General features: G+C 36.9%; 1 protein-coding gene across 2 annotated transcripts in view; it reads right to left on the reverse strand.

Annotated features, from left to right (window-relative positions):
• Window positions 1–11,594: 11,594 nt before the first annotated feature.
• LOC149083458 (interleukin enhancer-binding factor 2 homolog) overlaps window positions 11,595–27,060 on the reverse strand; it is an 80,962-nt gene continuing 65,496 nt past the window's right edge. For both annotated transcript variants that reach the window (XM_089233977.1, XM_089233976.1), the window contains exons 7-12: window positions 22,253–22,369; window positions 21,025–21,191; window positions 16,239–16,300; window positions 14,215–14,329; window positions 13,044–13,131; window positions 11,595–11,861 (exon numbers count right to left, since the gene is read on the reverse strand). In XM_089233977.1, coding sequence (XP_089090103.1) covers window positions 11,710–11,861; window positions 13,044–13,131; window positions 14,215–14,329; window positions 16,239–16,300; window positions 21,025–21,191; window positions 22,253–22,369 — 701 coding nt within the window. In that variant the 3' untranslated portion in view covers window positions 11,595–11,709. The remainder of the gene's footprint in view (window positions 11,862–13,043; window positions 13,132–14,214; window positions 14,330–16,238; window positions 16,301–21,024; window positions 21,192–22,252; window positions 22,370–27,060) is intronic.

A 27,060-nucleotide genomic window follows, 5' to 3' on the forward strand; every position in this document is an offset into this window, starting at 1 on the left:
GTGAATTTTATTAATAAACTAATCAATTGAAAATTTTTGCAGTGAATAAATGTGTAAAAGTGCATTTTCTGGAGGTATTAACAATGCAGATGTAGAAAAGATGACAATAGCATAAACTTGAACACAACTAATGATAATGCTGCCTCTATTACAGCTGCCATGCACGGATTATGAAACGATAATCTGTGTATAATGTTTTTTTTTCATCCTGCAGAATATTGTTATATCAAAGTTTCACTGTACTTCAAAAAATGAGGCATATCTTTATAAATTAAAACCATTCATCCTCTTGGAGACCACAAAAATAAGAAGTAAATACCAAGTTTGTAAAAAAATGACAGATCGATGGAATTGAAAAAAAAAAAATTCAGCAGCAATTTATAAAGTCCTGTCTCTTGAGGCAGTTGCAAAGCATACAGAATGAGAATTGAGAATGAAAATGAGAGTAGAGATTTTTTTATAAATAGAAATAAAATCATAAGATTTCATTCTCCCTTTACCATCCATCAAGTGAAATAATAATAATAAAAAAAACTGGTTATCTAAAATGACACCAACAGAAATGATTTAAAAAAAAAGCACCAAATTAAAGGGGAAAAATTATGAGCTCAGACGTGCCAACTTTTGGAATCCAGAAATCTGGAGATTCTCCCAAAGGGGGGGGGGGGGAATGGGGTACCCCCACCTGGCACTCATAGACTCGATCAAAAAAAAAAAATCTTTTTAATCAATTAAGAAAAAGTTCCGTTCCATTCCTCTCCGACTCCCACCCCCAAGGGCAGGTTCTGCATTGCCTCCGAGCAGAATATAATTCCATGTCAGTCTTTCCATGCAGAATAGAGAGAAATCGCATGTACATGTACTGTTCATAAAACATTAGTGTTTCCTTTCCTGGATGCTATCAGTGATTGATAATCTTGGGTATATGAACTCTTAAAAGCTTTATATTTAGATTTATATAGCTTAAAGTTCTATATTTTCTTTCTGAAGACATATTTAATCAGAGGAAGCAATTTAAAATCTTCAAAATACAAAGCTGCTGACAAGAAAACTTGTGTTTACCGCACAACTGTTAGTGGAATACAATAATGATTATACAGGAATTTCGGCAACCAAGGTCATGCCCCTAATAGATGATTGCCGATAAACACTACGTAAACAAAGTCACGCCTTTGCCAGTTGCTTAAATGCGGTCACCAAGACTTTTTTACCGCTGCTCGATGGAAATGACCACGGCTGTCCTCTATGGGTGTTTTCCCTAATGACGACGGCAGTCATTGACGTCACGACTACGTGAAAGCTCCCATAAAATCTAATTTTCTGCCAAAATCCGGAGAAATTTTAACAAATTCGGAGAGCGGGAGGAAGGATGAAAAATCCGGTGTCTCCCGCCTAAATCCGGAGAGTAGGCAGGTCAGTGAGCTAAAACAGGCCAAAACCACCAGTAACTGGCCAGCGATGATAAAAATGGGGCATCATATGAACAATTGGCGATTTTTGCCCAACAATAGATAAAATTACCTGCCTTTACTGCACTCAAAAATTACAGCAACAAAGTACACTATCTACAAATAAGTATTTGGACACCTATGCAAATGACGATATCTGCGGTCCTGAGATACGTCACGCCCTCCACCCGTATACATCGTGTAGGAAACAACATCGGCATTAGCCGCATGCAAGATGCCACGCAGTTCGGAGCTCTCTGATTTCGAGAAAGGTGCAATTATTGGGTATCACAAAAATAACCGATCCTTAAGGGACATATCTAGCGAGCTGAAGTACCCAAAATTGACAGTGGCCTATGTGATTAAGAAGTGGAAGGTGAGCTGTGATTGTCAGAATTTGCCCCGAGTCGGTAGACCAACGAAACTGGGAGATAGAGACAGACGGGTGCTGTCTAGAGAAATTCGGAAGAACCGCACCCAAACGATGGCCCTCATCCGCGAGGAGTGTAACAGGCATCCGGGAGTATTGTTTCAATGAATACCATCCGTAAGGAAGCACATCTGATTGGTTTTCATGGTCGTGCTGCTGCCCATAAGCCTTTGATCACAAAGTCCAACCGCGTTGCTCGGTTAATGTGGTGCAAAGCACATCGAAATTGGACCGTAGATCAGTGGAAACGGGTTCTTTGGAGCGACGAATCAAGGTTCACCCTCTACCGTTTGGATGACAGGGTCTGGGTCTGGTGTCTGCCTGGAGAACATCTCCTGCCAGAATGCATTGTGCCAACAGTCAAGTTCGGTGGATGTGGAATTATGGTCTGGGGGTTTTCTCCTGGTATGGACTGGGACCCTTGGTCCCCATTCATGGTAAGCTCAACGGCGATGCCTACTGCACTATTTTGGATGACAATGTGCTTCCTACGTTGTGGCAGTTTTACGGGGTGGACCCCTGTTACTTCCAGGACGACAATGCCAGCTGTGATACTGCGAGGTTAACCAAGGCTTGGTATGGTGCCAATGGGGTTCATTGAATGGACTGGCCTGCCCAGACCTGAACCCTATCGAGAACCTCTGGGACGAGTTGGATCGCCGAATTAAGGGGTGCCCTACCCGTCCAAAATCGGTGAAGGAACTGACATGTCTTCTCCAAGCCGAGTGGAAGAAAATACCACTAGCTGTCACACAAGGACTTGTGGAAAGTATGCCCCGGAGGGTTCACGCTGTAATTGCCTCTCGTGGAGGCTCTACCAACTATTGATTTTGAATAAAGTTCGTTTTTCTTTTCTATCACAGGTGTCCAAATACTTATTGGTAGATAGTGTATCACCATTAGGCTAAAAAACAGGTCACAGTCATCCTGCCATAGCAAGAGTCAAAATTATTGTTGGCTTTTGGGTGAATTTGATCTTTTTCTTTGCCAAAATAAAATATTATGTCTTGACATGGTGCAGTGTTATGATGTCACGGGGTAAACTGTTTCCCAAAAGTCGGGATATTTTAAAATTATGGTGAAATAAGAATTTTTTGCTCTACTGTTTCAGTAAACTAAACAAAACTCCATCTAGTTGTGGAGTTTGTGGTCCAGATATATAAGATAGCTAACACTGACCGACCACCAACTGGTGTACTTAATATTATGTACACAATAATTGTATTTTCCTTCATATAATCTGTTGATGCAAACTTCACTACTTTGAGAAAAGTCCCAACCCCACATCAAAAATTTCAATTAGCAATAGTGAAATTCTAGCGAATAGAAAAGGGTCATTCATTAGGTTTTTGTAAGAAAAATGTTGATTTTTCTACTTGAATTTTTTATGTGCCATCTATAACCAAATAGCCAAGCTATATACAGATACATAGCATGCAGCTGTATATAATCAGCATAAAGAAATTCAAATGATTTTTCAAGCATGTAAATCACAGAAAATTCACAGGAAAATACAGTACCATGGAGTGTTGGTGGATGCAAATCATATGAAAATCATTGAATTTACATTAAACGTATCTTCAAAATGTTATGGTATGGATACAAAATCATTGAAAGATTGTTGCTCCATACTCTAAGGATGGGATTAATCGTGCATCAGAAACATGCAATGGAAAGTCAACCAATACTATGAAATTTCCTCATCCTAAAACTTGAGGCAAGACTGTGAATGCCACCTGGGTCTAACACGAGGATTTCAACAGACATTACCAAATTCTCCGGTTTTACACTTCGATAATTATCAAATTATAATTTGACCTAGCCATTCCTTTTTGCAAATGTGATGTCTTTAAGCTTCTTCTAACATATTACATTAATACAGAGGTTCCTAACTTTTTCTGTACCCCAGACAGGGTTGTTTGGTTTAAACCACGTTTGATTTTAACCAAGTGTTTTTTTTTTTCCAAAAAATCAAAAGTGGCCTAAATATAATTTTTTCCTTGAAAAATAACGCTTTGGTTCATTTATTAGCTAAAATTTTTCATTCTCACCTTATTTTATATTTTTGGGGTACACTCTGCTAGTATATCTTTAAATGGTATAAGATAATATAAGTGGTTTTTTTCAAGTCTCATAAAAGTGACCTGAATATATATATATAATTTTTTTTTTTCATATAAAGTATCTTAGTTGAAGTTAATATACAGAAGCCATTTTTCATTCCACCTTTTCTAACTTTTGGCTACATTCTGATGCTCTATCTTTAATAAATCCATGAATAAGGACTGCATTACACATCTAAATGAAGTGATGTAATACCTCACGGGTTTTCCCCCTTCAAAAGAAGCAGCAACAGTAGTGACACCATCCTGCTAGGGGCAGGTGGTCTTATAATACAACAAAGACACCAACTGTCCCTAAAGAACAAAAGACTAGTGTACTAGTAGTTACATTATCTCACAGACATTTTCTTTCCCATAAGAAGTAGCACATCTCATACTGTGTGTACATCACCCAGTCTTAATATTCAATAGTTTTTTTTTATACTTTCACCCATTAAGCCTAGTCAATCAGGGTTCTACTGTGTAGTAGTCACAGATTTATGAAAAATAATCAGCTATATACAGGGTGATTATGATTAAAGTTTTGGTTCCAAAGCTGTACAATAAGAGCTACTGATCAGAATGACTTGAAAATTAGCATGGATACTCCTGAAGCCATGGATCTTCAGCAAAAGAAAAATGTGCAGGTAGATGATGCTGTACTTGGCTAGCAGTAGGCCTATAACCTATGTTGTGCAACCACATCACTTCGGCATTTCAACAGCATCAGTGTGTGGATAGCACAACTTTTATCAAGATGCACATTGCAATACCAGCAAAGCAGCTGCTGAAGAACCATTTTGACAATAATAGGATGACAACACCTGGCCAGCTGCTAGTTCGCCTGACCTTAACCCTTGCAACTTATGGCTGTGGAGAGGTACTTCAAAATGTTCTGAACAGTGGTTGGATTGCAAACTTTGGTGAATTGAAAGCACATTCACATCATTACCGTGACATAGCCCGATCTGTAGTTGAACAAGTATTTTTGTACTTTCATCTCATAGTCGGAACACAGTGGACAACATATTTAACATTTCTTAAGTAAGTTGTAGTTATTTGTTCAATTACTTCATTTTTGTGATGTTTCCCATAATTATGAAATTGTGCAATGCTAATTCAGTTATCATTTTGCCACGTGTTGGATGAGTACAGTGTCATTTATGTTACATTTCTAAATATTTTTTTCCCCTTTGCCATACAAAATTCCATTGCTTCAGGAATATTCATGTAAATTTTCAAATCATTCCGATTCTTTTTTTTCAAGTGTTTTGAAATCAGAACTTTAATTATAATCACCCTGTACATCGTAAATCATTGCTAATGTGTTATTTATGCTTCATTAAATACATGATATTCACCTAATTTTTATCACAGTTTGTGCAAAATAGCTTCCTTATTAATCGTATTGAAAGTGACTGGAGGAAAACATCTTTATTGTTACGAAAAATATCGGTAGCGTAATTTGTTGACAACCCCTCAAGTTAACAAAGCCACGAGGAAAAGAAGAAAGGGAGATCATTCTATTGGTCTAGAATGATCTGCTAAGTTTCTTCAGCTAGGACTGAAGCGCTGCTTGTTGGGAACTAGAATTTTATAATCAGAATCATCTTGAACTTTTTTTCCCTGGAATATTTTTTTTCTCGAACGTTCGATGGGTCTATAAAAGTGATGTCACCACAAGAGAAAAAAAAAATAGAGTAGTTGTTGTTGCTTTATCCTCAATGCGAGATTCTTATTTGTGAACAATTGCAAACAACTTTTCTGTAAATAAATTTGCGACGTCCTGAAAATTGCCATCCTCTGATCATTTCAAGGATTTGAGAGACATTATCCGGAACAATTTGGTGTCAGGAGTGGGGTAATTCAAGGACTTTTGAATGGTGAAAACGAGAGGAACGAGATGCGAGAACAGCTGAACTAACTATGTCTTTGATGGGACAGATGAAATTGGGAATTGTGGAAGAGATGAACAAATCTACGGCCGCCGTAAATTACAGGATAGAGGCCATGAGCGCAGCTATCAACACGTCCATTGCTGCTGTCACCGCCTCTGTCCCTAAAATCAGAGATGTTGCCGCCATGAATAAGATTGAGTCGACAAGCTCAGATGTCAATGCAACAATATCCGGAATGAAAGAAATTGCCACATGGATTCCAGGAGTGAAGGAAGAAATTGCTACATCGGAAGGCCACCTGCGGGGCACATGCCCAGTCGTGGCTGCCAGTAAGGGAAATACACCATGCTTAGTGTATCACGTTTCAAAGCTGCATCATGCAGACTATGGACTCTACGTGAGAGGCGAAATTGATGGACTACCATGTAGAATGATAATTGACACCGGAGCCAACGTGAGCGTCGTCAGGACAGACTTGGCTCAAAAATTCCAGCAACAACTTCTCTACGTACCACTATCATTGACGCTGTAGGCAATTGTAAGTCTCAGTGAAGTTCGCCACAGTCGCCTACAGACACATCGTCTTCGTAGCCGTCATAAAAGACCTGTGTATCATCATACTGGACTTCCTGAGGAAACATGGATTTTCCTTAGACATGACCAGAGATGCCATCGACACACTATAACACGTCAAATACCCGGAATTTCGGAAAAGGACACATAAAAATTTAAACATTTTGTTCACATATCCTCCAGGACGTGTTCATTCCTAGCTCTAGGAAGAAGAGAAAAGTAGAGGGAAAACCTCCCACTTTTTTCTCATGTATCATGATAGTGCAACCTTGAAAAAGTGGTTTTACTACTTTATACACTGTACTGTATTGATATACACGTGGGTTGTTGAAGAATAAGATGAAGGATATCTAGTTGCTTCTCTGAATGAGGGGCTGTGTAATTGTCAAATTTTGGAGTTTTTATTCCCCTGCTGATTTTTTCCCTTCTGGTTACATACCGAAAATTACGGTATTTTCACTGCTATCTGCCAGCATTCAAAGACAGCATCTATACAGCACAAATTCATTGTTTCTACAATATTGCAACTTTTCCGAGATCTGTAAAAACTCGACCTTGAATATCTGTAGTTTTGTTATTTAGCTGCTACGTGGTGGTCACCGTTTCGCATCGCAAAAATCATGGGTATGTAAGCAGAATCGCTTTTGGAGGGGCAGAAGGATCTAATTCTTCACAGAAAGTTTGCGTCACTAACACTCGAAAACAATTTTAAATTAATAGATAGTATAGAAGAAATTATTTTATTCCAGTATTTTAATTCCCTACAAAAATATTTTTGATCTGTGTGTGGGGGGGGGGGGTCTTCCTTATAACCGCCCATATTTTGTTTTTGGTGAAAATCGAGGTTTGGAGCCCGCGATTGCCCAATGGCAATCAGCTAAAAACTGTATACAGGGCTCCCACTCAAAAAATGAGAAAAAGTAGGAAAATGCAGGACTAAAAAGTAGGATGGGGGAGGGTAGCCCCCTTAGACAACATAATCATAGCGTAATAGAAAAAAAATCCAAAAAAAAATTCAAATTTTGAACTTTTTTTTTTCATAGCACTATTTCAGTTTCCTATAAGATTGACTCAAGCCAAAGCAAAATGATAAATGACTTGGTTACAAACCAATTTTTGGCCAAAACAGTGTACTAGCAACCACAGATAATTCTTTGCTGTCTCTCCTCATATATATTACATTCTTTTTTTGGAGTCTTCTAAAATGCAGAGCTTGTCAACTCTCTTTGACAATGCATAGTAAACTTTGAAGGCATACATTTTTTTAAGAATGACGCTCCTTCGAGACCACTTTCAAAAGCACAGTGCAAAATGTGTAGATTACAAGATCCGATGTAAATAAGGCAAGATGAACCAGATAGTTTTACTGCATTGTTCATCATTTTTTAAATTTTACTGTTTTGTTCACATTTTACTGTTCAATGCCAGTGTAATCACTTTTGACAAATGAAGCACTTCTATTTCTAGCTCTTTGCTGAGCACATTGCAAATATTGTTTATGCCTCTTCATGCCTTAAAAATACAGAAGACAACTGAATGCTATTGGGTAGCAGCAGAATCACCAAACCTAGAATAGGCCTACGTATCCAACTGCTTTGAAATGCAAACTGTTGTTTCACCTATTTGCACCGTAATTTTGAATGATGAATGTTAGTTACTGTCCAAGACCATGAACTAATAAATACAAAATTATTTTTCCATACAGACAGAAGTTTTTCATGACTAACCTGCCTGTTGAACCTTCAAACTAAGCAAATGAAAAATTAATCAACCAAATAGTCCACATACAGCCTCCCCCCCCCCCAAAATAACCTTAAAAATGATACAATTTCTGCTTTGGCAAAATCATTAATTGCATTCTCTAACATTTGTAATATTTGACAATATATCAATGATGTTCTGCTCAATTAAAATCAATTACACAAATTTTGTCAATAGGATTTGGTAAAAAAGTAGGAAAAGTAGGACAAAAACTAGAAAGTAGGTCAAAAGTAGGACATTTTACCGAAAAGTAGGACGAGTGGGAGCCCTGTGTATATTTATTTTAGATGTGAAATTCCATACGTTAAATTCTCAGTGCTAATGAGCTGCTTTGCCTACTGGTAGGCAACGAAAGTAAATGAACCTTTGGATGGAACATGTTTTTAGGAATGAATTTACTTGATTCACAGATACCTTCTCTTACCCAGAACACGACTCACCGCTCAGTCTCAACGAAGAAATATAAGCAGGTGATCGAAGACCTGGGGCATGCTGGAAGAAAATTCATAGAGATACCAGTGAATTATAAGGGGGAGCATAATTTTTTTCAAGAGAGACCCAGGTAAATTAGAGTACAGCAGCATATGATGAGGGAAATCATCACCCTGCTTGAATGTGGTCGCGGCGAATTTCTCCGAGCAGAGAAATGATGTTCACTCCGGAAGCGGTAACAGATTCACCCTGTTAGCACGAAGATCCAGCCTCAGAAAGAAAAAGTGCACAGAAATGTTGACGCTCTGACAAGAGGACTGGATCCACAGAACCGTCGCCACTGCATCAATGCTGAAGAAAAGTACGGGCCAGTGAACCCTGTAGTGAGACCGAAAACATCCAAAGTCTGAAGTGACAACCCTTCGAGCTACAAGAACACCGGAAGGCCCAGCTAGAAGATCCTGACATATGACCAATAATAGACTTGAAGGAATTCACCAGCGTGGCAAGACGTTGCCTCTTCCAGTCCAATGACAAAAAAGGTACTGGGTGCTATGGGACTTCCTGTAGAGGAGAGATGGTGTGCTGTACTGCAAATGGGAGTCGGAGGATGGAAAGATGTTCCAGTGGCAACTCGTCCTGCCGAGGAGTCTTACCTCTTCCAGTCTGACGACCAAAAGGTACTACTCCACCAAACACTAACTCTGGCCATATCACTAAATTGCAATTTACTGCCATTAATGAGATGGGTTGGAAATGAAGGCGCTGTCTTTCGGTGGTCGCGTAGTTCGTTAGTGAAAATATCCTCCCTTGGGTTTGAACCAGGGGCCGTGACAGCAACCTTCGCGGTGGTAGACGAGCATCTTACCACCACTCCACTCGGGCCTAACCGAAAGGTACTATGTGCTATGGGACTTCCTGGAGATGAGAGATGGTGTGCTGTACTGCAAATGGGAGTCAGAGGATGGAAAGATGTTCCAGAGGCAACTCATCCTACCAAGAAGTCGTGCGAAAGAAGTGTTCAAAGAATTGCATGGAAGCCCGACAGGTGGAAATTTTGGCACAATTAAGACTCTCCAGAAGGTCTGAACAATTCTGTTGGGACAAATCCAGTGCCGATGTGGAAGAGTGGTGTCAGAATTGAGACACTTGTGCTGCTCGGAAAGATCCTCCGAAGTGCAACAGGCCAGTCTTCAACACCAAAACATTGGAATGCAGTTCGAGGGAATCGCCAAGGATATCTTGGGACCGTTACAAAGAACCACCCACGAGAGTGCTGAATTCTCGCCATCGCAGGTGCTTATGGGACGAGATCATTGACGCTAAAGGCTGGATCAACATCTGCTCTTAGATGGCCCTTGCACCGTAGCAGTTTTACATGTCTCAGGACTTTGAGGAAGACCACCTCGCCTAGCTCTGGAATCTGAAGCACTGGAAAGGACTCTGCCTAAAACTCCAGGCGTCTTGGGAAAAACCCTACAGAGTCGTGCAGAAATTGAACGATGTGGTTATTTGGATTTAAATGACTCCATATCGTCAAAATGTAAGGTGGCCCATCTCAACAGATTGGCTCTCTACCACAGTGAATGACTAAGTGTGACCCACCGACTTGAGGACTGAATTATCGGGACAAACAATTTTAAAGGAGGGGGCAGTGTTATGAAAAATATTGGTAGTGCAATTTGTTGACGACCCCTTAAGTTAACAAAGCCATGAGGAATCATTCGATTGGTTTAGAACAATCTGCAAGGTTTCTTCGGCCAGAACTGAAGCACCGCTTGTTGAGAACTGGAATTTTATAAATAGATTCATCTCGAACTCTCTTTTCCCTGAACGTTCGACGAGTCTATGAAAGTGATGCTGTCACAAGAGAAAAAAAAATGGAGTTGCTTTATCCTCATTGCAAGATTCTTATTTGTGAAAAATTGTAAATAGCTGTTTTCAAGGACATTATTATAGGGTTAAGAATTCTCAAACACAAAATATTTCCTTGAGTCAAGCTATAAAACAACTAAATTGCAATGTAAGAAATATTTTTAGATTATAAATATAATTAACACTATTCCCATATTAAACATTTTATTATAATTAGAAGTTTGAAAGATTTTTCAGAAATTTTATTTAGACCAAAACCATGGTTTTTTTACTGACCCTAGATTTTTGACAATAAACTGGAGGTCACTGGACCCCTTAAAAATTGGTATTTCAGCATGAAAAAATAAGTCGATTGGTATATCATCCAAGCTCAAGGGGAGCCCATATAGTTAAGAACCTCTAATGTAAACTGATTCATTGCACAAAGTTTGTAGATAATTGATCCATTGAAGAGTGATATCAGACATGAAATATGCACCATGCTACAACTTTGCTTTAATTAGGGGAGGGGGAAGTTTCCTCAAACATTTACATTTCTAACACCAAAATTGCTGTGATGCTGACAAAAAGCACCTGGAAATCGCAACTCTATTACTGATAAAATTTTACCCAGTTTCTAATCTTGACTCAGTAGCAATGTTCACTAATATGTATCTAGATCAATGATTCTCAACGTGGGCGATGGAATGTCCCAGGGGGGCGGTAGAAGCTATGGGTATACCATAGGATCCTATGGGTTAGATCGCGATGGGACAAAAAAGGTTGGGAAATTGATCTAGATGCATGGTTCATGCATCAAAATTCAATCTCTAAATTTCGCTGACGAGTGAAAATACTCTGCAGACTTTTAGGTTTTTTTTTTTTTTACAGAGTTATTTCTTTTTTTCATAAAAAAAAAAATGGTAGTTTTGAAAAAAGAATTGTGTTAAGTTTTGGAGCAGAGCGAAATTACTCTTAATCATTTTTTTTTTCATAACACTGCTCAGTAGATTCAAATTATGTCATTTCTTTTTCACACAAAATTATTGAAGTCATATTTAAAAAAATAATACTCGTAATGAAAATTACACAAAAATTTCAAAAAGACAAAATTTACTGAGTATGACATGACATATGAATAAAGAAAATTACAATGCAAGTGACATTGTAAAAAATACTTTCTACCCAATATTCAGAACACAATGAACAGTTTAATTCTGTGCTTCCATCATATCATCATTTGCACTCTCTTGGTCCATATCTTCAGAATTTTCGTCCTCCTTTGACTCTGGCGGCTTCTCATATGCTTTAGTCAGTGGCGAGACAACAACGCCATCCCAAACACTCATCTCTGATGCCAAATCTTGAGGGAATGACAAAATATTTCATACTCAATTTGCATAACATAATTTATGTAAGTCATTCACAAAAGTCCTATCAATTTTTTTTTCTTTCAGCTTCTATAGGCCAGAAATAGCTATATAAATTAGTTAAATTCAAAGAATTAGATCATGTCAGAATAGGTTATTTGTAACAATTGCTTGAATGTTCATAAAAGATTATGTGCATTCAATTTCAAACTGTGCCTTTTCTCTATTACAGTATTATTTTTGCCTATGTGATGCAAGTGAAAGTCAAACAATTTAATGTACTTTTTATATCGAGTAGAGACACAATTTTTTTAAAAATATCAGTTTTTTAAATTAATTGCTAAGAATGCATATTTTCATATCACCTAATTGCTCAAATTTGATTAAGCATTAACAAATAAACTACAAACGAACACCAAAAATCTATATGTCCAATGTTAAGGCCCAATTAACTTAATGGATTAACATTTTTCTTGCAGAAAGTGCTTCGATTCATGAAGACTCTCCTCCCAGTAAAGTGAATGCGTGGTCGTAACTCAGTATTACACATATGATGCAGATATCTCAATTCACTTGATGTGATCTCGATTCACTTGAACCAAACGGCCATTCAGCATTAACTAAATAAAACAAATTCTATATTGACAAGATTGTTTCTTGCACAATTGGTGGATGTGTTTCCGACTTGCATGTTACTGCTTAATAGTTTATACATTTTATTTGTAAGGGCCTTCAATGGCGAACAATATAGCATACATAAAATAAATATGTAAACAACTTTAAAATCACGAATTTTACCACACTATCAGCAACTTGCATACTATACCAGGTTACTTTTATTTCAATATCATTAAAGTTAAAGAGAAATTAAGATTTAAATTTTGTTTTAAATCAATAATTTAAAAAAAAATTAAGTGATGATTATTAAACTGATTTATATAAATCACCTATCTTAATTTTTTTTACTTTAAAGTAAAAATTCGCACTGGTTTACCCTTTAAACAAAGTGTTAATACAACATCAGCAAACACACAATGGAATTTAAAAATGTTCTGCGGCATTTTACATTGCGAATATAAAAGTAGAAGCATCCCTAATTACATAACAATGAAAGAAAATACGCAAGAAAATATAAAGATCACAAGTTAAAACAAACTAAAAGTAAATATGCTTACTTGGATGATTTTCTAATCCCAAAACTTGCTTGTACCCACCATGGGACAGGACCCGCAGCAAAGTCTGAGCAGTGAGGCAAACAATATCCTGTAAGATGTAACGGGACATAAGTAAATGGTATTACTAAACACACAATACTAAAATGCAGAATTTCAACCGAGTTAGACATACAGAAAGAACAGTTATAGATCCTGTGATTGCCCAAATATCATTTTGTAATGCACTAAAGTGAAGAATATTCCTTTATAGGTAACATACTGTCTAAAATGCACAAAGGTTTCTCTAAACCAAATCTTTCATGACAAAGAACAAAATCCTAGGTGAAAAAGCAGTATAAGCACCCTTCTTGGCATTGCTTTGGCGCCAAGCAGTGCTGAATCTGATGTAACCCCAAGAAAGGCAAATAAAGGTGTTTTTTTTCCCACTCACCTGTTTTTTTTTTTTTTTACATTCTCCACCGCAGAGCAATAATCCGTTAAAAATACAAATAATCCTTAGGGCACAAACATGTGAAATAATCCTAAACGCATGTAATATAAATAATCCAACCAAATTGCATGGGCAGTAAACTCATACTACCGAATTTAAAAAAGAATCATGACAATAAGAAATTAAAATCACTCAAAAAATAAATTCTGAAATTATTAGGCATCTGCCCAACAGAAGCTATTTAACACCGTCAAGAATTTAAAAAAATCGGTACTGAAATGCGACTGAGCATTTCCTGAACAACGTGCCAGAACATCCTGCAACAACGTGCGATGGAAGTGAAATGGCATGTAGTTCAACAATGCACTAGCACAGAAAACATTTCATCCAATCGCTAACATAGGTGCATGCAAATATGCAAATCAGTGGCTGCACCTGTAGGCCAAACTTCGTCCCGCAAACGGCTTTGCTCCTCCGGCCATTAAAGAGGGGGCCCCCCGGACTGAAATTGTCAACTCTGTTTTCACCACAACCGGAAACATGGCTATATTATTTCACTAAGCAGGATTAAAGTCCTAGCAGACCGAGAAGGCAGTATTATCCAGTTGAAGCAGAAGGTAAACATTTCCGAGGTGCCAAAGTTGGCGACTTTCTGAAGGGGTCTAAACTGCATCCCACCCATATATATAAAGAAAATACTCATTGTATTTAAATACATTGCAAGATCAAAAAACTTCTTACCTGTTGCTCAAGTGTTAGTGATGTGTGTACTCGAACAGTACCTGGTTCACAGGGGTCCTGTATACCAGCAGAGCCAGGAAGGAAGAGGCCTCCCGCTAACAACTGAAGGCAACGTCTGATAATAAGTGAGAAAAAAAAAATCAAATTTAATCGGACAAAATCATTGTTTCCGTATAAGTGTAAACTAGAAACTGGGGATGACAGAAATTTTTTAAACATTTTATTCAGTACCCCAATACAGTTTTACATTGAGTTAGGACATTTATATGCTACTGGTACAGTTGATGATTGTTTTTATTGACCCATATGGACATAAAAAACTAGTTTTAAAATTGAAAGTTTGTAAACAGAGAAGATGTTTAAAGGAATGTTACACTGTTTGGGACCAGAAGATTAGTTCGTAAATTTTGGAGGATCAGTAAAATCAAGCATTGACTGCATATAAAATACGAAGTTAAATCCTTGTATCTCCTAATTCAAGTGATCTCTAATTAATCAGCTTAAATTAAATGACTCCTTTTTACCCAAAATAAAACCAAGTTTTGTTTTCAATACACTCAATGGGCAGAATGTTAGAAACAGTACAAAAATTTATAGAATTTCTTCATCTTTTGTGTTCCTCGAACCCCATTAAATCAATAAGGTGAAGACCACCTAAATAAGCCCCCAATAAGTTGAAGGCTGCAGACCCTTTTACTGAATAATATTCAGCAAATAACAATTTTTAAAAATAAGGCACTTTTCTCATTCGAGCTACCAGATGCCATTAAAACCTCCCCAAGGAGTCTGTGGACCCCTGGTTAAGAACCCATCGTACTAATATAATATGGATCTGTTTTCAAGATTTGATTAAAGCTGATAACCTTCTAAGTATGAGCAAGGAAATGCGAGGCCCGATTCAAAATTAAGGGCGATCACGTAAAAAAACAAATGGCAATACCAATTGGTTCGTGTGTGCACAGCGGCATTATTTGGTTTGTTGGGAATGTAACCGCCATATTGCCGTCATTTGATCGTTGTCTGCCTTTGCAAGACAGTGTGTTAAAATGAGTGCGGCAATAACAAATCTGGCTAGTTATGAAAGTTGATCAGTGATTCGATTTCTAAACACAAGAGGACGCAATGCTGCTCAAACTCACCGTCAATTGTGTGAATTTGAGCAGCATTATATGTTCCCATATTGTCACTGGTGATGAAACGTGGATTTCATACGTCAATGCTGAGATGAAACGAAACAATCTATGTAGTGCCGTCATTCCGGTTTACTTAAACCAAAAAAATTCAAACAAATCTAGTCTCAAAGGAAAATCATGGCAACTGTATTCTGGGACCAAAAGGGTGTGCTTTTGATTGATTTTATGGAACCTGGAACAACCATTACATCATAAGTCTATTGTGAAACACTTTCTAAACTGCGCCATGCAATTCAAAACAGATGGCAGGGAATGCTAAGCTCAGGAATGGTTCTCCTTCACAATAATGCATGGCTGCACGTACTATGGAAACAATTCAAAAATTCAGATGGGAGATTTTTGATCATCCCCCCCCCCCCCCCAGTAACTACCATCTCTTCCGACATCTCAAAAACTGGCTTGCTACACGTTTTGAGAAAAGTGAGGAATAGAAAATTGCAGTGCAAAACTGGCTGAAATCCCAGGTGGAGGGAATTTTATGAAGGTGGTTTGAAGAAGCTTGTTTCACGACACGGTGATTATGTAGAAAAATAAAGTAATCATGTAAATTTTTGGAACCATTAATAAATCTGTCATTTTTTCAATTGTTTCATTACTGATTGCCCCTTAATTTTGAACCAGTCCTCGTAATTCTAAGCTGAAAAGATCTTTTGAATTTCTCCCACAAATGCTCAATGGGATTAGTTACCAGAAGAAAATAATAAAGACTCACAATTGTGTTCCTTAAAACCAGTTTAAAATCAATTGAACATGGGGACAAGGTGGATTGTCCTGTTTAAAAATCAAGCCAATTACTTTAATATATATGATATTATTGACTTTCAAGCTTACTTGTAAGCAATGTTCAATCCAAGTGGCTGACGACTAGGGTGATGGTTGATGGCATAATGTGCCTAGAATAAATATTGATATCAAAAATGATTATAACAGTAAAATTTAAAGTAGCCAGATTATAAATAAATAAAAAGGAAGCAATGAAATATAAACACCATGGGATTTAAAAGTTACTGCAGTTTATGGTCTATCCACCAGTGCTTGCATATTAAAAACCAAAAGACATAATTTTAGCAGGTTGGAGCACCCATGTTCATTTTTGTTTCACAAAAGCAGAAATATCCAAGAACTTCACTATGAACATTATTGTATCACATTCAAATACATACAGATATGCACACATTTGCTTGAAGTCTCTCAGTAGTGATGAACAACATAATCAGTTAAAAAAAAACAACTCACAAATTTCATTTAATTTTTGAATCTTAATTTCATTTGAATACACTGGAACCTAGGGGCTCAGGCTATATGAGCCTCCACGAGCAACTTTCAGAGAGGTCACAGAGTCTCAGTAATTTATGATTATTTAATGCAATCCCACCCTACATGCGCTCTTGTGGGTCATATATACAGATGCTTAATAACTCTAGACCTCACCCCTTTTTTCTTTGTATCAGAGCTCATTGTCATGCTCTAATGTCGGCCTTGATCGGTGAGATTGTCATTCCTTTCAATTCGGCCCAAATATTCCATCATAACTAGAGCCCGGAAGTTCAGGCAAAATTCCATAAATGACTATTTTCAACCTTTTTCTGTAAAAACGTCCTTTTCGATTTTTTCCTTCTCATAAATGCCTATTTTAACACTGTTTTAAGTTTATTCATGAATTTCAGAAGCCTTACTCTGCAAAACTTGGATATTTTGAGCATTGAGAACTTAAAAAATAGGAGTTTCTTTTCAAATCTCCAACCATTAGTGTGTGTTAAGTACTATAAGAAAAAGACGCCAACCTCCTTCCAGTCCCATTCAAAAGCTAATAGGTGTCTGAGAGATAGAAAACTTATTAATGCTGTTACCATGCATTAACTTTGCTTTGGCTGGATGGGATTAGACATGAATGTTTTTGTTGCAAATGAGTGCAGCCCTTGTATGAGATAGTATGAGAAAAATCTGAAGAGTTTGTTTCTCCCAGGCTTTGCATAACTCGTCTTGCTCAAGCATTGGACTGCATTGCGTGTATAACTTACCAATGACCGCCCAAGAGGTCATCAGTGTTGTCGTCAGGGTTTAAGCTACGTTTGCATTTTGCAAAAGAAAATCGTAGAATGCGAAAGAAGTAGTAGCCACTTTCGCAAAAATGCGTACAGGAGGCACGAAACGCGTAGAAATCCAACCATCAATCATTACATTAGCATTGTAACATTTTGCTAAAGCTTTTCCCCCTATTTTCGCTTTTTTGTGAAAGGAATTTTTTTATCCAGCTTAAACCCTGATTGTCCTACTCACACATTGAATATTGAAGGACCGGACACACCCCGCTTCCCATCTCAGAGAGATATCGAAGCCTTCCTGGGGGATGGGTGTATCCGGAAATTTATTAATTTATGTGAAAAAAACAAACAATGATATACATATATACAATAAAGAATCTGGAGTAAAAATTGTAATTATAGCATCATCCACAGATAATCAGTCTGTAATCGTAATAGTTCTTATGTAAATAATCAACGAATAATTTTTGTCTTGTATGTGATAGAATCTGGAATTGAGTTTATCCAATCTAGAATATACCAATCTCATCAATAAAGCTGTAATAAGATATAAATTGACGTCTATATGGCCGGCATCTCCATTTCATTCACACCCGCCGGAAAAGGATGAAACAGTTGACACTTGTCGTACTCACACAGGAAAACTGGTCCCCTGAAGCCCATGTTCTGATTTCATTTTTTAACACTATAAATGTACTGGAAACACCATGACTATTTATTTTAGATTCATATTCAGTGCTTGATTAAAATGACCAGAGCTGCCCTCACAGCGCCCGAGTGGTGCACAATGGTAAGATCCATCCATCGTCCGGGAACGCTTCAATATCTCAATGAGATGGGAAGTGGGGTATGTTTGGTTTTCAAAGGTCAAAGTGGTAAGATGCTCATCTTCCACTATGAAGGCTACCATCAAGGTTCATGGGTTTGAATCTCAGCGAGAACATCAGAAACAGGTTCTTTACATACTGAGCCTGGGGTGACCACTGATAGATGGCACCATTTCCCACCCAACTCCACTGGTTGGAAACTGCCATATGGCAATATATGATCTGAGTTGGTGAGCCTTAAATTAATAGAACCACCATCAGAAGTGTGTATTAGGTATGGCCATACTGGGCCCCACGCTTGAAAGAGTCCTGCATATGTGGCAAATAGCTTTTTTTTTTTTTTTTTAAAGTTACTTTTTTTTTTAATATAAAAGCAAAACATGATACAGCTGTGTTTCAACTATAAAAATCAATATGAATGTTCCAAATAATACAACAAATTAATGAGAATTATTCAGAGCTCAAAGGAGCACTTACGATCATTTTCATTACAGGCTCTGTGTCTGATAACGGTGGCCCTGGAATAATTCTGGACCACAAAAACTATTTTTGGCATGCAATCAATTTATAAAATCTGCATTATTATCCAAACTAAACTATAATTAAAACAGCAGACAGAGTAAGTGAAACTAATATTTTTTCAATGTTGGTTTTTGAAGCCACAATATATCTTAACTCATAGTTATTTTTTCTTTCTTCATTGATTATAAATGCTGTTTTTAGTGCCTTTTTGCCTACCTATTTTGACCATTTTTAATGTCTAAACTTCTGGGCTCTAATCATAACATTCTTATTAATGGGGAATACGTGTTAATTCGATCACAACCCTTTTATAGTCTGATTTTGCTTTCTTTCAAACTATCTAACATTCATATCCAAAAATTTATTGTTACGGGAAAGATCAGTAAAGACAGACACAATTTAAAAAAATAAAAATTAGTTAAATACAGCATAAAACTCAAAGACCCATTATTATTATTTTTTCAGAAATAATAATAAAAGACATACACATAACAGTCAAACCTCTCTTTCTCAAAAAATTCCATATCTTGAAAAATAATAAAATAATTGCATTTACTGTACTAAATCAATGGATTTTCACCTCTCCATCTCGAAATGACTATTGAAAAACTTTTTATCTTGGAAGGCCTAGGCCAATGATAGTAAAAAGGAAATACGTAATTTCCTTTCCTTTTGCGCAAATCTAGTTTTTCTCCGGAGGTGCAAAAAAAACCCAAAGTATTATTCAGTAAACCAGGCGATTGTGTTGATGGGTCTTGTCAATCGTGGGTGCCCCAAAGCAGAATGTTTTGCGATGTTCTGCAACGAGCCCTCAGCTGACTAAAAATGTTCTGCTGTAAAAATTTGCATATATATAATAGTGTTTTTCTACACTATTCTTAAAATTCTTCCAGATTGTTCTGCGACGTACGTCGCACATTTTGGCACATTCTGCTTCGGGGCGTGGGTGGATACCGTGTGGATGGCTTGTTCAGCGTGGCAAAATATCAGCCACCAGACAAATCAAAATTGCTTTAACAAAGCTGCAGGTTTGGGAACCAGTCATATTATTGACGAATCAGATCAGATCTGGGGGTTCACTCAAATTTCAATAAAGCTTATAGCAATGTTGAAGATGAAATTTCAGAACATTAGGACATTACTAAAAACACTTAAAGCTAGAAATTTCATTTTTGGATTTTGTAGAAATGGACAATTCCCTACAAACTTACACCTTGACTGATACCAAAATTATTGCTCAATGTATGGCAGACTCGAATGATGAAAATACAGAGCAAAATGCTCCAGAGGAATGAGAAAAAAGTAACAGTGAAAAATGCTGTACAAAAACACTGTCATTTTCTGGAGCAAACTGAAAAGATAGGGCTCGAAATTGAAGATAAGTGTTATAAAACATTGAGAAGCATTGCAAAAAAAAAAAAAGACAAAAACTGCCCAAAGGCTGAAATGAACAGCTTCACAACTGAATGAAGGATAATTTACAGGAAGATGAGAAACTAAAGATCTTTCCATTTTACACTATGTGCACAATCCAATCGGGTTCACAGGTGTCCATTTAGGTGAGGCAGTCAGCTCATTTCTGTGTCTCATGTAAGCAGATGGAAAAGATAAGCTCCAAAAACCATTCTGTTTGGTGCTGAGAGTCTTCCACTAAAGGAATGTATGTACTGAACATACATTCAAGTTTTCACTCAGCCACACATTGTTCTTTTTTTTTCCACATTTTCTCTTGACTTAATCTTCCACATATGAAAATACCTTGAAAGCTCTCAGAGAGAAAAATAGAGATTAATCTGGAAATTGATTCCGAGTCTGATATGAACTAATTAGGCTCAAATGACAGTAATTCTGATGATTGCATGAAAATCACTACACTGCTAGGAGTTATGTAGGCATCCATGTCAATTAAAACTGCCATTAGCCAAGGTAGAAATAGCACTAAAAATTCTTTAGCTGAGAAAAAAAATTGTAAGCTGAGGTATTTGTTAGACAAGTTATCACTGTATACTATTTGAAAAATATATAAATACAAGGCACAGAGAAAAACCAAGAAACAAATGAATTCCTTCATTAGTGTTACAAGTTAGTTATAGAAACAGAAGTTATATTACTGCAGACAAAAAATCATATAAAACCTGTGATAATGATGAAATATACTTTTAAATAACAAGTAAATGAAAAATCTCCGAAATAAATTTGAGCATTAAATTGCCCGATACTCACCAACAAGTCTAATATCCATGGATTTAAAGGTTCAAATCCTTCAAAACGGCTTCTCAAATCTTTCAAGAGCCTTATCAAGACCTTGACACTTGAATGATGGGCACTCTCATCAAACCATCTGGCATGACGAATGGCAGCTAGATTGTGCTGCAGAATTTTGGCATCCACTAAAATGATGAGAGAAAGTAATTGTTATTCGAGGCAACAAAAAGATTTCGAATGTTCTGTCACTCCAACCCTCTATTAGGATAAATGCTAAAACTACACAAAATCGTATGTAGCTTATCTATTAATGATTTCTTTCAGCATCTATTAATGATTTCTTTCAGCATCTATTAATGATTTCTTTCAGCATCTATTAATGATTTCTTTCAGCATCTATTAATGATTTCTTTCAGCATCTATTAATGATTTCTTTCAGCATCTATTAATGATTTCTTTCAGCATCTATTAATGATTTCTGTCAGCATCAAATTATATTGAAGAAAGTGCTCGGAAATGCACAAAGTATAGGTATCCCTCACTTTATGCGGTTTTGCTATAATGCAATTTTTTAAAGTTGATTTTAGGAATTCCAACCTGAAAAATTTGGCTTGGAATTTAACCCTGAAATTGGGTTGTAAATTTAAGATAAAACACATTAATATCCTTTGACAATGAAATACATTGGATTTGATGATGTAGTTGAGACAAATGTGAGAGAAATTCTCAGATACAATTTACCAGATCTCACTGATGAACAATGTTTGGTAACACATTGAAAATAACATAAGAAATTTAATAGAAAAAAGTGGTTCCAGTGGAACTAGAATTTTCATATTTGCAAGAAATATGCAAAATTCTCTGGCTTTGTTATTAAGGTATTTATAAAGAGATGAGGAATGCTGCTTGTCAGCTGAGTCTGGATTGCTTTTATTTAAAAAGTTATTGTACCAGGCTCTTTAGGAAAAAAAATATCCACACTCACTAGAATTAATCAGAGGTAGTGAAGACAGAAAAAGTATTAATTCATTCATATTGGCTAAATTCAAGGGATTTATTCATAAGTTTGGACAACTAATTCATTAAAGAAAGTTCCTTTGCTATTACGCTGAACCAATTTTCGCATACAGTGAGGGACACTTGTATCAGTTTCAATAAATGGAAATACTTTTATACATTCATTTAGATTTTTTTCTCCCTTACAGACAAAAAGATATGAAAAAACAAGCATTAAATGAACGCTTACAATGCAGTTCCGGATCAAGTTTCCTCAGATTTGGAGGCACTGTAGTAATGAGACATTTCACAATGGCAACATTTGAATATATTTCAAATCCTCCAGGATTGGTCAGCAAGGAAAGAGCTACGTTGAAAAGAAAAACACTTTTAAATATCCTTACGAAATCAAGTAATACGGCAAATAAATGAAAACTGAATTGCAAATTAAATTCTACAATAGCTGCCAAGTTTTGCGAATAGAAATAGGGGAGATTTTCAAACGGATTCAAATTCTATATACAGATAAATATTCTACAACAATTTAAGGATTTTCTTATAAAGGTAAACTTAATTTTTTTCCCCCTTTGGAAAAATGCATCATCCACGTTGGAAAAAAATATAGGATTAAAAAAAAAAAAAAAATAGGATTTATAACTTCCCATTATTACAGTTGAATCAAAACTGTCATCAAAACAAAAATTGTCATCAGCCAAAAACAGGATGTCCGGTCATTCAAAACAGGTGATCTCTACAATTCAACTATGGGGACACCAAAATAATGGTAGCTGTTTGGCAAATTGTGCTTTTTTAAGCATTTTCATTTCATTTCATTCCGTGCACCGCCCAGGCTCCATCGACCATTGTCAATTTTAGCCATTGCCCGGATGAGGGGCTGGGCGATGTCGGGTGCTTTATTATGCATATAAAATACATGAACATTGAATATAAAAACACATTATTAAAAAAAAAAAAAGTATATACAGATTTAAATATTTCTATTATACAATATACAATTTATTTCGATGAGCTCTTCTGATGTCCTTTCCAGCTTTATTGAGCCCGAGCCCCCTGTTCCTCTCTGTGGCCAAGCGCCAGGTCCTGAACCATGTTTTCCCTCAATTGGCTTGTTCGCTCGGGTGAGCCCTCCGCCGTGTCCAGGCCAGGTCTTGGATCATGTCTTCCCTCGTTGGCTTGTTGGCTAGTGTGAGCCCTTTGTGTCACATTGGTCCGACCAGGTGCCAGGTCCTTCAGCATGAGGGGAGGGGGTTGTTCGATTATTCAAAAACTCCTCAGCTTTTGGTTGGGTGCTTCACAGTTTAAACAGCTTTTTTAAGCAAAATGAAATATTTCTTCATAATTTAGCAAAATGACAATTTACTATACACATTGTAAACATTGTTTTGTGGGGGAGAACACAAACAGCCCATGGACTTTTTTCAGGTAAATTGTTTGGAAATATCCCCCACCCTGAAGTAAAGATTTTTTGACGTGAAAACATCTTTAAAATCAGTAATCAGGGCTCCCCCTCAAAAAATGAGAAAAAGTAGGAAAACACAGGACTGAAAAGTGGGATGGGGGAGGGTAAAATTGACATAATCATAGCATAATGGAAAAAAATCCCCTAAAAAAAATTTTTTTTTGCAAAAAAAAAAAGTCAATTTTGAATTAACTTTTTTTTTCATAGCACTATTTCAGTTTCCTATAAGATTGACTCAAACCAAAGCAAAATGATAAATGACTTGGTTACAAAACCAATTTTTGGCCAAAACAGTGAACTAGCAACCACAGATAATTCTTTGCTATCTCTCCTCATATAGATTACATTCTTTTTTTGGAGTCTTCCGAAGTGCAGAGATTATCAACTCTCTTCGACAAGGCACAGCAAATTTTGAAGACGTACGTTTTTTAAGAATGACGCTCCTTCGAGACCACTTTCAAAAGCACAGTGCAAAATGTGTAGATTACAGGATCTGATGTAAATTAGGCAAGGTGAACCTGTTTTACTGCATTGTCCATCATTTTTTAAAGGGATTTGTTCACATTTTACTGTTCAAAATGCCAGCGTAATCATTTTTGACAAATGAAGCACTTCTATTTCTAGCTCTTTGCTGAGCATTGTAAATATCGTTTATGCCTCTTCATGCCTTAAAAATACAGAAGACAACTGAATGCTATTGGGTAGCATCAGAATCACCAAACCTAGAATAGGCCTATGTATCCAACTGCTTTGAAATGCAAACTGTTGTTTCACCTATTTGCACCGTAATTTTGAATGATGGATGTTAGTTTTGTCCAAAACCATGAACTAAGAAATACAAAATTATTTTTCCACACAGACAGAAGTTTTTAATGACTAACCTGCCTGTTGAACCCTCAAACTAAGCAAATGAAAAATTAATCAACCAAATAGTCCACATACAGCCTCCCCCCCTCCCAAATAACCTTAAAAATGATACAATTTCTGCTTTGGCAAAATCATTAATTGCATTCTCTAACATTTGTAATATTTGACAATATATCAATGATTTCCTGCTCAATTAAAATCAATTACACAAATTTTGTCGATAGGATTTGGTAAAAAAGTAGGACAAAAACTAGAAAGTAGGACAAAACCGAGAAAGTAGGACATTTTACCAAAAAGTAGGATGAGTGGGAGCCTTGAGTACTGAATGTGGGAAAGCAATCATACCTAAATGAGTGACAGTTTCTAACGAAGTACAGTACAAGTAATAGTAGGATGCAGTACATCGAAACAGATTAACCAAAAGCGTTCTAGCTGGCCAATTCACTGCCTTGAGAGAGACGGCTATGAAGTGGTTATAGTGAATGGGCATCTTTTTCTCAGCCATCTCGTTGGGCATTTCGCCTGTTGTGGCGTTGCATTTGTATTTGTATAACAAGAATAATGATGTTGTCCAATTGCTGCCATAAGAACACTTGCAAGATTTAGCAGCAAAAAAAAAGTCTCAGGACTCATTTTGGACTTCTTTTCCAAAACTGCCGGCCTACTTTGATGGCCATTTTGAACTTATAAAGCTAGGCTAATCAGTCCTCTGTGTTAGGCCCCTTCCACACGGAACGAATGCTGGTCAACATACCCTTTCATACTTTAGTTTGAAATTTGTGCAAGAAAACTATTTTTTAACAATTTTTGTAATTATTTTTCTCTTTATTCATATTCAGTGCCCATAGGCAGCCAAGAGCCATTCTTTGGTGGTATAATCTAGAGCCCCATACAGACGTGCCAACTTTTGGAATCCAGAAATCCGGAGATTTTCCTGCTGGGGAGGGGGGGGGGGAGTACACCCCCTCCCTCCTGCACTCATAGACTTGATCAAGAAAAAAAAAAAATTCACAAAATTTTTTTTTCGAAACATTTTTTTTTAATCAATTAAAACAAAGTCCCATTCAGGGTTCATACAAAATTTTCAAAATGAAAAGCAAGGAGTTTTTAAGGAGTTTCAAGCAGTTTTTAAGGAGTCTGGCAAACTTCATAACTTACAAGTTTTACAGCAAAAAAAGGGGCAAGGCACATATGCAAATTTATTTTTAATTTGCAAACAAACTTTCCCTCTTCTCAAAAATATAGATGTAGAAGTGGTTCAAAAATTACAAGTTTTGATTTGTTACCCAGCATCATAAGAATTCATAAAATAATCAATCCACATACATGCTTTCTGTCGTCACTTTGGTGACGACAAGTACCTTCAAGTATTAGTCAAAAATATAACTCATAACAGCATCACATAAATTATAAAAGTTCTAAAAGTGATATTCATTCCCCCTTCAATTATTCAAAATAAAAGCCACAGCCGACAAAGATTTTTCTTACAAAATTATTTATATTTGCAGCAACTCTAGGCACACACACATTTAGGCCATGTGTTGAGCACATGTATGCTTTAAAATAAGGGGCTGTTCAAGTATTACGTCAGCAAATTTTCATCAATTTTTGACTCACCCCTCCTGTCAGAAAAAGTCAGGGAAACTCTCGCCCTCCCCCTGTCAGCACTCTGCCCCCTTCCTCCTAACGCTTATTGGTGGAATCTGAATTGGGGGCTTCCCCCCAGATGATCAAAAATTTATTTTTTTAATCCAAAAAATTTTTTTTTAAAGAATTGTAAAAATATTTTTTACAATTTCAAAACAAAATATCTTTAAATGTTATTATAATCAATTTTTGTTAATTTCAATGCTATTTGAAGGCTAAGAACCCAAAATTGCTCAAGAAATTCATTGCGACCCTACCTCTCTAAGCCCTTGGTAACCCTTGACCCGCGGTAAACATTCGGTCTGTGCGGACCAAATGTGGCCCTGGCGTTATGATGTGGCCTGTCCCTAAATCTATTTTTGTAACAATGAACCAAGTGACACATTTACAGATCGCTTAAGTGACTCGTGGCACAATTCCAGACCATTTAAGTGATCTGTGGCACATTAAGCGATCCCTTGAGTGACATGTGACAAAGTTTTAGAGCATTGGTCCTGCCACCAGTGCGGTTCTACATCACTCAAGTTATCCGCGGCACATTTCCAGATTACTTAAGTGATCTACGGCATAATCACGGATCACTTATATGACGCGCGGCACAGCTCTAGAGCATTTGGATCCGCTAAGTATTTGAAGATCACTAGAGTGGCTCTGTAGGGGACTCAATAGGGAGAATGTTAGTTCAGGTGCCCACAAACTAGTGAAAAGTTTTACTCGTTTTTCGCGCACCAAGTAAGATGTCATTAAGAATATTTCATATTTTTTATAATGACGTAAGAATCATCCAACTCCCCCCCCCCCCTCCACGTCATCAAGTCAGCAAATCGAAAACCCTCCATCCATGCTGACGTAATACTTGAATGACCCCTAACATAAAGATACCCTAAAGTTATTTTCTGAAGGTTAAAAAAAGTGGGTTCAGCTATAGCGGCTGATCGGCTCGTCCTCCCCCCCCCCCCGCTCCTGTAAAACCAGACGTGGCTCGGGCTGTCACTTTTAAAAGCCGGGTTTTACTAGCAAGTTTTCTATGCCACGCGCAACGTGAATTACCCAGCGCGACATGC

The sequence above is a fragment of the Pholcus phalangioides genome, unplaced genomic scaffold (assembly GCF_987345545.1).
Source record: "Pholcus phalangioides strain wild (caught in Gottingen) unplaced genomic scaffold, Ppha-v1.0 ptg000008l_1, whole genome shotgun sequence".
NCBI lineage: Eukaryota > Metazoa > Arthropoda > Arachnida > Araneae > Pholcidae > Pholcus > Pholcus phalangioides.